This window comes from Lampetra planeri, unplaced genomic scaffold, assembly GCF_965212315.1.
Source record: "Lampetra planeri unplaced genomic scaffold, kcLamPlan1.2.h2 scaffold_1070, whole genome shotgun sequence".
In the NCBI taxonomy this organism is placed as follows: Eukaryota; Metazoa; Chordata; class Hyperoartia; order Petromyzontiformes; family Petromyzontidae; genus Lampetra; species Lampetra planeri.
In genome coordinates, this window is record NW_027613780.1 from 2,903 (window position 1) to 15,000 (window position 12,098).

The window sequence follows — 12,098 nt, forward strand, 5'->3', positions numbered from 1 at the left end:
TTAGTGTACTAGTTAGTGTACCAGTGTACTAGTTAGTGTGCTAGTTAGTGTACTAGTTAGTGTACTAGTTAGTGTGCTAGTTAGTGTACTAGTTAGTGTGCTAGTTAGTGTACTAGTGTACTAGTTAGTGTACTAGTTAGTGTACTAGTTAGTGTGCTAGTTAGTGTGCTAGTTAGTGTGCTAGTTAGTGTACTAGTTAGTGTGCTAGTTAGTGTGCTAGTTAGTGTACTAGTTAGTGTACTAGTTAGTGTGCTAGTTAGTGTGCTAGTTAGTGTACTAGTTAGTGTGCTAGTTAGTGTGCTAGTTAGTGTGCTAGTTAGTGTGCTAGTTAGTGTGCTAGTTAGTGTACTAGTTAGTGTGCTAGTGTACTAGTTAGTGTACTTGTTAGTGTACTAGTTAGTGTGCTAGTTAGTGTACTAGCTAGTGTACTAGTTAGTGTACTAGTTAGTGTACTAGTTAGTGTGCTAGTTAGTGTGCTAGTGTACTAGTTAGTGTACTAGTTAGTGTGCTAGTTAGTGTGCTAGTTAGTGTACTAGTTAGTGTACTAGTTAGTGCGCTAGTTAGTGTGCTAGTTAGTGTACTAGTTAGTGTACTAGTGTACTAGTTAGTGTACTAGTTAGTGTACTAGTTAGTGTACTAGTGTGCTAGTTAGTGTGCTAGTTAGTGTGCTAGTTAGTGTGCTAGTTAGTGTACTAGTGCACTAGTTAGTGTACTAGTTAGTGTACTAGTGTACTAGTTAGTGTGCTAGTTAGTGTACTAGTTAGTGTACTAGTTAGTGTGCTAGTTAGTGTGCTAGTTAGTGTACTAGTTAGTGTACTAGTTAGTGTGCTAGTTAGTGTACTAGTTAGTGTACTAGTTAGTGTGCTAGTTAGTGTGCTAGTTAGTGTGCTAGTTAGTGTGCTAGTTAGTGTACTAGTTAGTGTGCTAGTTAGTGTGCTAGTTAGTGTGCTAGTGTACTAGTTAGTGTACTTGTTAGTGTACTAGTTAGTGTACTAGCTAGTGTACTAGCTAGTGTACTAGTTAGTGTACTAGTTAGTGTGCTAGTTAGTGTGCTAGTGTACTAGTTAGTGTACTAGTTAGTGTGCTAGTTAGTGTGCTAGTTAGTGTGCTAGTTAGTGTACTAGTTAGTGTGCTAGTTAGTGTACTAGTTAGTGTACTAGTGTACTAGTTAGTGTACTAGTTAGTGTGCTAGTTAGTGTACTAGTTAGTGTTACTAGTTAGTGTGCTAGTTAGTGTACTAGTGTACTAGTTAGTGTACTAGTTAGTGTACTAGTTAGTGTACTAGTTAGTGTGCTAGTTAGTGTACTAGTTAGTGTACTAGTTAGTGTACTAGTTAGTGTGCTAGTTAGTGTGCTAGTTAGTGTGCTAGTTAGTGTACTAGTTAGTGTGCTAGTTAGTGTGCTAGTTAGTGTGCTAGTTGGTGTGCTAGTTAGTGTACTAGTTAGTGTACTAGTTAGTGTGCTAGTTAGTGTACTAGTTAGTGTACTAGTGTACTAGTTAGTGTGCTAGTTAGTGTACTAGTTAGTGTACTAGTTAGTGTGCTAGTTAGTGTACTAGTTAGTGTGCTAGTTAGTGTGCTAGTTAGTGTACTAGTTAGTGTGCTAGTTAGTGTGCTAGTTAGTGTACTAGTTAGTGTGCTAGTTAGTGTACTAGTTAGTGTGCTAGTTAGTGTACTAGTTAGTGTGCTAGTTAGTGTGCTAGTTAGTGTACTAGTTAGTGTACTAGTTAGTGTGCTAGTTAGTGTGCTAGTTAGTGTGCTAGTTAGTGTGCTAGTTAGTGTGCTAGTTAGTGTGCTAGTTAGTGTGCTAGTTAGTGTGCTAGTTAGTGTGCTAGTTAGTGTGCTAGTTAGTGTGCTAGTTAGTGTGCTAGTTAGTGTGCTAGTTAGTGTACTAGTTAGTGTACTAGCTAGTGTACTAGTTAGTGTACTAGTTAGTGTGCTAGTTAGTGTACTAGTGTACTAGTTAGTGTGCTAGTTAGTGTTCTAGTTAGTGTACTAGCTAGTGTACTAGTTAGTGTACTAGTTAGTGTGCTAGTTAGTGTACTAGTGTACTAGTTAGTGTGCTAGTTAGTGTACTAGTGTACTAGTTAGTGTGCTAGTTAGTGTACTAGTTAGTGTGCTAGTTAGTGTGCTAGTTAGGGTACTAGTTAGTGTACTAGTTAGTGTACTAGTTAGTGTACTAGTGTACTAGTTAGTGTACTAGTTAGTGTGCTAGTTAGTGTGCTAGTTAGTGTACTAGTTAGTGTACTAGTCAGTGTACTAGTTAGTGTACTAGTTAGTGTACTAGTGTACTAGTTAGTGTACTAGTTAGTGTACTAGTTAGTGTGCTAGTGTACTAGTTAGTGTACTAGTTTGTGTACTAGTTAGTGTGCTAGTGTACTAGTTAGTGTACTAGTTAGTGTACTAGTGTACTAGTTAGTGTACTAGTCAGTGTACTAGTTAGTGTACTAGTGTGCTAGTTAGTGTACTAGTTAGTGTGCTAGTTAGTGTGCTAGTTAGTGTACTAGTTAGTGTGCTAGTTAGTGTACTAGTTAGTGTACTAGTTAGTGTGCTAGTTAGTGTGCTAGTTAGTGTACTAGTTAGTGTGCTAGTTAGTGTGATAGTGTACTAGTTAGTGTACTAGTTAGTGTGCTAGTTAGTGTGCTAGTTAGTGTGCTAGTTAGTGTGCTAGTTAGTATACTAGTTAGTGTACTAGTTAGTGTATTAGTGTGCTAGTTAGTGTGCTAGTTAGTGTGCTAGTTAGTGTGCTAGTTAGTGTACTAGTGTACTAGTTAGTGTGCTAGTTAGTGTGCTAGTTAGTGTGCTAGTTAGTGTACTAGTTAGTGTACTAGTTAGTGTGCTAGTTAGTGTACTAGTTAGTGTACTAGTGTACTAGTTAGTGTGCTAGTTAGTGTACTAGTTAGTGTACTAGTTAGTGTACTAGTGTACTAGTTAGTGTGCTAGTTAGTGTACTAGTTAGTGTGCTAGTTAGTGTACTAGTTAGTGTACTAGTTAGTGTACTAGTGTACTAGTTAGTGTGCTAGTTAGTGTACTAGTTAGTGTACTAGTTAGTGTACTAGTTAGTGTACTAGTGTACTAGTTAGTGTACTAGTTAGTGTGCTAGTTAGTGTACTAGTTAGTGTACTAGTGTACTAGTTAGTGTACTAGTTAGTGTGCTAGTTAGTGTACTAGTTAGTGTACTAGTGTACTAGTTAGTGTACTAGTTAGTGTGCTAGTTAGTGTACTAGTTAGTGTACTAGTGTACTAGTTAGTGTACTAGTTAGTGTACTAGTTAGTGTACTAGTGTACTAGTTAGTGTACTAGTTAGTGTACTAGTTAGTGTACTAGTTAGTGTGCTAGTGTACTAGTTTGTGTACTAGTTAGTGTGCTAGTTAGTGTACTAGTTAGTGTACTAGTGTACTAGTTAGTGTGCTAGTTAGTGTACTAGTTAGTGTACTAGTTAGTGTACTAGTTAGTGTGCTAGTGTACTAGTTAGTGTACTAGTTAGTGTGCTAGTTAGTGTGCTAGTTAGTGTACTAGTTAGTGTACTTGTTAGTGTACTAGTTAGTGTGCTAGTTAGTGTGCTAGTTAGTGTACTAGTTAGTGTGCTAGTTAGTGTACTAGTGTACTAGTTAGTGTACTAGTTAGTGTACTAGTTAGTGTGCTAGTGTACTAGTTAGTGTACTAGCTAGTGTACTAGTTAGTGTGCTAGTTAGTGTACTAGTGTACTAGTTAGTGTACTAGTTAGTGTACTAGTGTACTAGTTAGTGTGCTAGTTAGTGTACTAGTTAGTGTACTAGTCAGTGTGCTAGTTAGTGTGCTAGTTAGTGTACTAGTGTACTAGTTAGTGTACTAGTTAGTGTACTAGTTAGTGTACTAGTGTACTAGTTAGTGTGCTAGTTAGTGTACTAGTTAGTGTACTAGTTAGTGTACTAGTTAGTGTACTAGTGTACTAGTTAGTGTGCTAGTTAGTGTACTAGTTAGTGTACTAGTTAGTGTACTAGTCAGTGTGCTAGTTAGTGTACTAGTTAGTGTACTAGTTAGTGTGCTAGTTAGTGTGCTAGTGTACTAGTTAGTGTACTTGTTAGTGTACTAGTTAGTGTGCTAGTTAGTGTACTAGCTAGTGTACTAGTTAGTGTACTAGTTAGTGTACTAGTTAGTGTGCTAGTTAGTGTGCTAGTGTACTAGTTAGTGTACTAGTTAGTGTGCTAGTTAGTGTGCTAGTTAGTGTACTAGTTAGTGTACTAGTTAGTGCGCTAGTTAGTGTGCTAGTTAGTGTACTAGTTAGTGTACTAGTGTACTAGTTAGTGTGCTAGTTAGTGTACTAGTGTACTAGTTAGTGTACTAGTTAGTGTACTAGTTAGTGTACTAGTTAGTGTACTAGTGTACTAGTTAGTGTGCTAGTTAGTGTACTAGTTAGTGCACTAGTTAGTGTACTAGTTAGTGTACTAGTGTACTAGTTAGTGTGCTAGTTAGTGTACTAGTTAGTGTACTAGTTAGTGTACTAGTCAGTGTGCTAGTTAGTGTGCTAGTTAGTGTACTAGTGTACTAGTTAGTGTACTAGTTAGTGTACTAGTTAGTGTACTAGTGTACTAGTTAGTGTACTAGTTAGTGTACTAGTTAGTGTACTAGTGTACTAGTTAGTGTACTAGTTAGTGTACTAGTTAGTGTGCTAGTTAGTGTGCTAGTTAGTGTACTAGTTAGTGTGCTATCTAACTCTCTGCGCTCATCGTGATTCACAGATCAACTGGAGGACGTGGTAGATGACCGTGCCGGGGGCGGTGGTGGTGGCGGTGAGGGTGGTGGCGGTGGTGGTGATGGTGGTGCCGGTGGTGGTGAGGGTGGTGCTGGTGGTGGTGAGGGTGGCGGTGAGGGTGGTGAGGCTGGTGGTGATGCCGGTAAACGTCACCGATCCATCGCTACACCAGCTGTGCGGAGGATCGCCATGGAAAACAATGTAACTAGCCACTAACTAGCCCCTAACTAGCTCTTAGCTACCTCTTAGCTAGCCCTTAACCACCCCTATTGGAATCTCCCCGTGTCTCTCTCTCACCGTGTCTCTCTCTCCCCGTGTCTCTCTCTCCCCGTGTCTCTCTCTCCCCGTGTCTCTCTCTCCCCGTGTCTCTCTCTCCCCGTGTCTCTCACCGTGTCTCTCTCTCCCCGTGTCTCTCACCGTGTCTCTCTCTCCGTGTCTCTCTCCCCGTGTCTCTCTCTCCGTGTCTCTCTCCCCGTGTCTCTCTCTCCCCGTGTCTCTCTCTCCCCGTGTCTCTCACCGTGTCTCTCTCTCCCCGTGTCTCTCACCGTGTCTCTCTCACCGTGTCTCTCTCTCCCCGTGTCTCTCTCTCTCCCCGTGTCTCTCACCGTGTCTCTCTCACCGTGTCTCTCTCTCCGTGTCTCTCTCCCCGTGTCTCTCTCTCCGTGTCTCTCTCCCCGTGTCTCTCTCTCCCCGTGTCTCTCTCTCCCCGTGTCTCTCACCGTGTCTCTCTCTCCCCGTGTCTCTCACCGTGTCTCTCTCACCGTGTCTCTCTCCGTGTCTCTCTCTCACCGTGTCTCTCTCACCGTGTCTCTCTCTCACCGTGTCTCTCTCCCCGTGTCTCTCTCCCCGTGTCTCTCTCCCCGTGTCTCTCACCCCACGTCTCTCTCACCGTGTCTCTCACCGTGTCTCTCTCTCCGTGTCTCTCTCCCCGTGTCTCTCCCCGTCTCTCACCCCGCGTCTCTCCCCGTGTCTCTCTCTCCGTGTCTCTCTCCCCGTGTCTCTCCCCGTCTCTCACCCCGCGTCTCTCCCCGTGTCTCTCTCTCCGTGTCTCTCTCTCACCGTGTCTCTCTCCCCGTGTCTCTCTCCCCGTGTCTTTCTCCCCGTGTCTCTCTCACCGTGTCTCTCTCACCGTGTCTCTCTCCCCGTTTCTCTCTCCGTGTCTCTCTCTCCCCGTGTCTCTCTCCGTGTCTCTCTCTCCGTCTCTCCTCGTGTCTCTCTCTCACCGTGTCTCTCTCCCCGTGTCTCTCACCGTGTCTCTCTCCCCGTGTCTCTCTCCCCGTGTCTCTCCTCGTGTCTCTCTCTCACCGTGTCTCTCTCCCCGTGTCTCTCCTCGTGTCTCTCTCCCCGTGTCTCTCTCCCCGTGTCTCTCTCACCGTGTCTCTCTCCCCGTGTCTCTCTCCGTGTCTCTCTCCCCGTGTCTCTCTCCCCGTGTCTCTCTCCCCGTGTCTCTCCCCCCGTGTCTCTCCCCCCGTGTCTCTCTCCCCGTGTCTCTCTCCCCGTGTCTCTCTCACCGTGTCTCTCTCCCCGTGTCTCTCTCCGTGTCTCTCTCACCGTGTCTCTCCCCCCGTGTCTCTCTCACCGTGTCTCTCTCTCCCCGTGTCTCTCTCCCCGTGTCTCTCTCCCCGTGTCTCTCTCCGTGTCTCTCTCACCGTGTCTCTCCCCCCGTGTCTCTCTCACCTTGTCTCTCTCTCCCCGTGTCTCTCTCCCCGTGTCTCTCACCGTGTCTCTCTCCCCGTGTCTCTCTCTGTGTCTCTCTCTCCGTCTCTCCCCGTGTCTCTCTCTCACCGTGTCTCTCTCCCCCCGTGTCTCTCTCACCGTGTCTCTCTCTCCCCGTGTCTCTCTCCCCGTGTCTCTCACCGTGTCTCTCTCCCCGTGTCTCTCTCCGTGTCTCTCTTTCCGTCTCTCCCCGTGTCTCTCTCTCACCGTGTCTCTCTCTCCCCGTGTCTCTCTCTCACCGTGTCTCTCTCTCCCCGTGTCTCTCTCACCGTGTCTCTCCCCACTTCTCCTGCAGGTGAATCTGAGCGAGGTTGGTGGATCAGGCCGGGATGGGCGCGTCCTGAAGGAAGACATCCTCCACTATCTATCTCGGCAGACTGGAGCCATCATACCACCATCATCACCATCACCACCACTATCACCACCACCATCACCATCATCTACACCATCATCACCACAATCATCATCACCACCACCACCACCTGTGGTGCAGAGGTTCACAGAGGACCGCTCTGTTGTTATCAAGGGTGAGTTGTGTCTGTGTCTCTCTGTGTGTCTCTGTGTCTGTTTGTGTCTCTCTGTGTCTCTCTGTCTGTCTCTCCCTCTGTCTCTGTCTCTCTGTGTGTCTGTGAGTAGGCCTCTGGCCTGTGAGCAGGCCTCTAGCCTGTGAGTAGGCCTCTAGCCTGTGAGTAGGCCTCTAGCCTGTGAGCAGGCCTCTAGCCTGTGAGCAGGCCTCTGGCCTGTGAGTAGGCCTCAAGCCTGTGAGTAGGCCTCAAGCCTGTGAGTAGGCCTCTAGCCTGTGAGTAGGTCTCTAGCCTGTGAGTAGGCCTCTAGCCTGTGAGTAGGCCTCTAGCCTGTGAGTAGGCCTCAAGCCTGTGAGCAGGCCTCTAGCCTGTGAGCAGGCCTCTAGCCTGTGAGCAGGCCTCTAGCCTGTGAGTAGGCCTCTAGCCTGTGAGCAGGCCTCTAGCCTGTGAGTAGGCCTCTAGCCTGTGAGTAGGCCTCTAGCCTGTGAGCAGGCCTCAGGCCTGTGAGTAGGCCTCTAGCCTGTGAGCAGGTCTCTAGCCTGTGAGTAGGCCTCTAGCCTGTGAGCAGGCCTCTAGCCTGTGAGTAGGCCTCTAGCCTGTGAGTAGGCCTCTAGCCTGTGAGCAGGCCTCTAGCCTGTGAGCAGGCCTCTAGCCTGTGAGCAGGCCTCTAGCCTGTGAGTAGGCCTCTAGCCTGTGAGTAGGTCTCTAGCCTGTGAGTAGGCCTCTAGCCTGTGAGTAGGCCTCAGGCCTGTGAGTAGGCCTCTAGCCTGTGAGTAGGCCTCTAGCCTACTCACAGGCCTCTAGCCTGTGAGTAGGCCTCTGGCCTGTGAGTAGGCCTCTAGCCTGTGAGTAGGTCTCTAGTCTGTGAGTAGGCCTCTAGCCTGTGAGTAGGCCTCTGGCCTGTGAGTAGGCCTCTAGCCTGTGAGCAGGCCTCTAGCCTGTGAGTAGGCCTCTAGCCTGTGAGTAGGCCTCTAGCCTGTGAGCAGGCCTCTAGCCTGTGAGCAGGCCTCTAGCCTGTGAGCAGGCCTCTAGCCTGTGAGTAGGCCTCTAGCCTGTGAGTAGGCCTCTAGCCTGTGAGTAGGTCTCTAGTCTGTGAGTAGGCCTCTAGCCTGTGAGTAGGCCTCTAGCCTGTGAGTAGGCCTCTAGCCTGTGAGCAGGCCTCTAGCCTGTGAGCAGGCCTCTAGCCTGTGAGTAGGCCTCTAGCCTGTGAGCAGGCCTCTAGCCTGTGAGCAGGCCTCTAGCCTGTGAGTAGGCCTCTAGCCTGTGAGTAGGTCTCTAGTCTGTGAGTAGGCCTCTAGCCTGTGAGTAGGCCTCTAGCCTGTGAGCAGGCCTCTAGCCTGTGAGCAGGCCTCTAGCCTGTGAGTAGGCCTCTAGCCTGTGAGCAGGCCTCTAGCCTGTGAGCAGGCCTCTAGCCTGTGAGTAGGCCTCTAGCCTGTGAGTAGGCCTCTAGCCTACTCACAGGCCTCTAGCCTGTGAGTAGGCCTCTGGCCTGTGAGTAGGTCTCTAGTCTGTGAGTAGGCCTCTAGCCTGTGAGTAGGCCTCAAGCCTGTGAGTAGGCCTCTAGCCTGTGAGTAGGCCTCTAGCCTGTGAGTAGGCCTCTAGCCTACTCACAGGCCTCTAGCCTGTGAGTAGGCCTCTGGCCTGTGAGCAGGCCTCTAGCCTGTGAGCAGGCCTCTAGCCTGTGAGTAGGCCTCTAGCCTGTGAGTAGGCCTCTAGCCTCTGAGTAGGCCTCTAGCCTGTGAGTAGGCCTCTAGCCTGTGAGTAGGCCTCTAGCCTGTGAGTAGGCCTCTAGCCTGTGAGTAGGCCTCTAGCCTGTGAGTAGGCCTCTAGCCTGTGAGCAGGCCTCTAGCCTGTGAGTAGGCCTCAGGCCTGTGAGTAGGCCTCAGGCCTGTGAGTAGGCCTCTAGCCTGTGAGTAGGCCTCTAGCCTGTGAGTAGGCCTCTAGCCTGTGAGTAGGCCTCTAGCCTGTGAGTAGGCCTCTAGCCTGTGAGTAGGCCTCAGGCCTGTGAGTAGGCCTCTAGCCTGTGAGTAGGCCTCTAGCCTGTGAGTAGGCCTCTAGCCTGTGAGTAGGCCTCTAGCCTGTGAGTAGGCCTCTAGCCTGTGAGCAGGCCTCTAGCCTGTGAGTAGGCCTCTAGCCTGTGAGTAGGCCTCTAGCCTGTGAGCAGGCCTCTAGCCTGTGAGTAGGCCTCTAGCCTGTGAGTAGGCCTCTAGCCTGTGAGTAGGCCTCTCTCTCTCTCACTCCTTTTTTAAAATTTTATTTTTTCATATTTTTTACGATCAGCGGACGCAAGAAGATGCTCTGTGTAGTCGGCACTTTGCTTCGTTTATCATTTCGTGTTTTTTTAATGCTTTGATTTACACTATGAGACATCTCCTTTAGCAGTGGCAAAATATAGTGATAGGTTTTTACCCTTTCAACTGGTACAAAAACTGACACCTTGAAACAAGGCATCATGTTTGCAATAACCACAACACAAGCAGTCAAAGTGCTAACAAAAAACACAACTCTGATGATGATAATGATATGCACTGTCCTTGAAGTTGATTGGTCCACACCCGAGACAGCTTTCCTTAGAGCCTAGTCTCCATTGGTGTTAGCACTTTGACTGCTTGTGTTGTGGTCATTGCAAACGTGATGCCTTGTACAAAGGTGTCAGTTGTTGTACCAGTTGAAAGGGTAAAAACCTATCACTATGCTTTGATTTATGAAAGATTTAACAAAAGATTTCTCGATAATTGGTTTTTTACCCTTCTATCTGGCAACAAAACTGACACCTTTTTTTACAAGGAGTCATGTTTGCATAGACCACAATACCTGCAGTCATAATGCAAACAAAAAACACAACTCTGATAATGTATGTGCACTGTCCTTGAAGTTGATTGGTCCACACCCGAGACAGCTTTCCTTAGAGCCTAGTCTCACATGGTCCTTGAAGTTGATTGGTCCACACCCGAGACAGCTTTCCTTAGAGCCTAGTCTCACATGGTCCTTGAAGTTGATTGGTCCACACCCGAGACAGCTTTCCTTAGAGCCTAGTCTCACATGGTCCTTGAAGTTGATTGGTCCACACCCGAGACAGCTTTCCTTAGAGCCTAGTCTCACATGGTCCTTGAAGTTGATTGGTCCACACCCGAGACAGCTTTCCTTAGAGCCTAGTCTCACATGGTCCTTGAAGTTGATTGGTCCACACCCGAGACAGCTTTCCTTAGAGCCTAGTCTCACATGGTCCTTGAAGTTGATTGGTCCACACCCGAGACAGATTTTCTTAGAGCCTAGTCTCACATGGTGTTGGACCAGATGACGCCAAAAGGCGCACAACTCAGAGGCAATGTGTGTGTGCGTCTGTGTGCGTGTGTGTCTGTGTGTGTGTCTGTGTGTGTGTCTGTGTGTGTCTGTGTGTGTCTCTGTGTCTGTGTGTGTGTCTGTGTGTCTGTGTGTGTGTCTGTGTGTGTGTGTCTCTGTGTGTGTGTCTATGTCTCTGTGTGTGTGTGTCTGTGTGTGTCTATCCAGGCGTCCAGAAGGTGATGTCCCGCACGATGTCTGCGTCTCTGCTGGTGCCGCACTTTGGCTACAGCGACGAGGTCGACCTGAGCCGCCTCGTGTCTCTGAGGCGCAGACTCCAGACGCATGCGGAGACACGGGGAGTGAAACTCTCTTACATGCCCTTCTTTCTCAAGGTGAGAGACACGGGGAGAGAGAGACACGGGGAGAGAGAGACACGGGGAGAGAGACACGGGGAGAGAGAGACACGGGGAGTGAAACTCTCCTACATGCCCTTCTTTCTCAAGGTGAGAGACACGGGGAGAGAGACACGGGGAGAGAGACACGGGGAGAGAGACACGGGGAGAGAGACACGGGGAGAGAGACACGGGGAGAGAGACACGGGGAGAGACACGGGGAGAGAGACACGGGGAGAGAGACACGGGGAGAGAGAGACACGGGGGGAGAGACACGGGGAGAGAGACACGGGGAGTGAAACTCTCCTACATGCCCTTCTTTCTCAAGGTGAGAGACACGGGGAGAGAGAGACACGGGGAGAGAGACACGGGGAGAGAGACACGGGGAGAGAGACACGGGGAGAGAGACACGGGGAGAGAGACACGGGGAGAGAGACACGGGGAGAGAGACACGGGGAGAGAGACACGGGGAGAGAGACACGGGGAGAGACACGGGGAGAGAGACACGGGGAGAGAGACACGGGGAGAGAGAGACACGGGGGGAGAGACACGGGGAGAGAGACACGGGGAGTGAAACTCTCCTACATGCCCTTCTTTCTCAAGGTGAGAGACACGGGGAGAGAGAGACACGGGGAGAGAGACACGGGGAGAGAGACACGGGGAGAGAGACACGGGGAGAGAGACACGGGGAGAGAGACACGGGGAGAGAGACACGGGGAGAGAGACACGGGGAGAGACACGGGGAGAGAGACACGGGGAGAGAGACACGGGGAGAGAGACACGGGGAGAGACACGGGGAGAGAGACACGGGGAGAGAGACACGGGGAGAGAGACACGGGGAGAGAGACACGGGGAGAGAGACACGGGGAGAGAGACACGGGGAGAGACACGGGGAGAGAGACACGGGGAGAGAGACACGGGGAGAGAGAGACACGGGGAGAGAGACACGGGGAGAGAGAGAGAGATACGGGGAGAGAGACACGGGGAGAGAGACACGGTGAGAGACACGGGGAGAGAGACACGGTGAGAGAGACACGGGGAGAGAGACACGGGGAGAGAGACACGGGGAGAGAGACACGGTGAGAGACACGGGGAGAGAGAGACACGGGGAGAGAGACACGGGGGGAGAGAGACACGGGGAGAGAGACACGGGGGGAGAGAGACACGAGGAGAGACACGGGGAGAGACACGGGGAGAGAGAGACACGGGGAGAGAGACACGGGGGGAGAGACACGGGGAGAGACACGGGGAGAGACACGGGGGGAGAGACACGAGGAGAGACACGGGGAGAGACACGTGGAGAGACACGGGGAGAGACACGGGGAGAGACACGGGGAGAGACACGGGGAGAGACACGGGGGGAGAGACACGGGGGGAGAGACACGGGGGGAGAGACACGGGGGGAGAGACACGGGGGGAGAGACACGGGGGGAGAGACACGGGGAGAG

The 12,098-nt window shown here is 49.6% G+C and overlaps 1 protein-coding gene across 1 annotated transcript in view; it reads left to right on the forward strand.

Annotated features, from left to right (window-relative positions):
- Positions 1-4,812: 4,812 nt before the first annotated feature.
- DBT (dihydrolipoamide branched chain transacylase E2) overlaps positions 4,813-12,098 on the forward strand; it is a 19,501-nt gene continuing 12,215 nt past the window's right edge. The window contains exons 1-3 of the mRNA XM_078621600.1: positions 4,813-4,934; positions 6,745-6,976; positions 10,484-10,650. Of these exons, the coding sequence (XP_078477726.1) occupies positions 4,923-4,934; positions 6,745-6,976; positions 10,484-10,650 (411 nt within the window). The 5' untranslated portion in view covers positions 4,813-4,922. The remainder of the gene's footprint in view (positions 4,935-6,744; positions 6,977-10,483; positions 10,651-12,098) is intronic.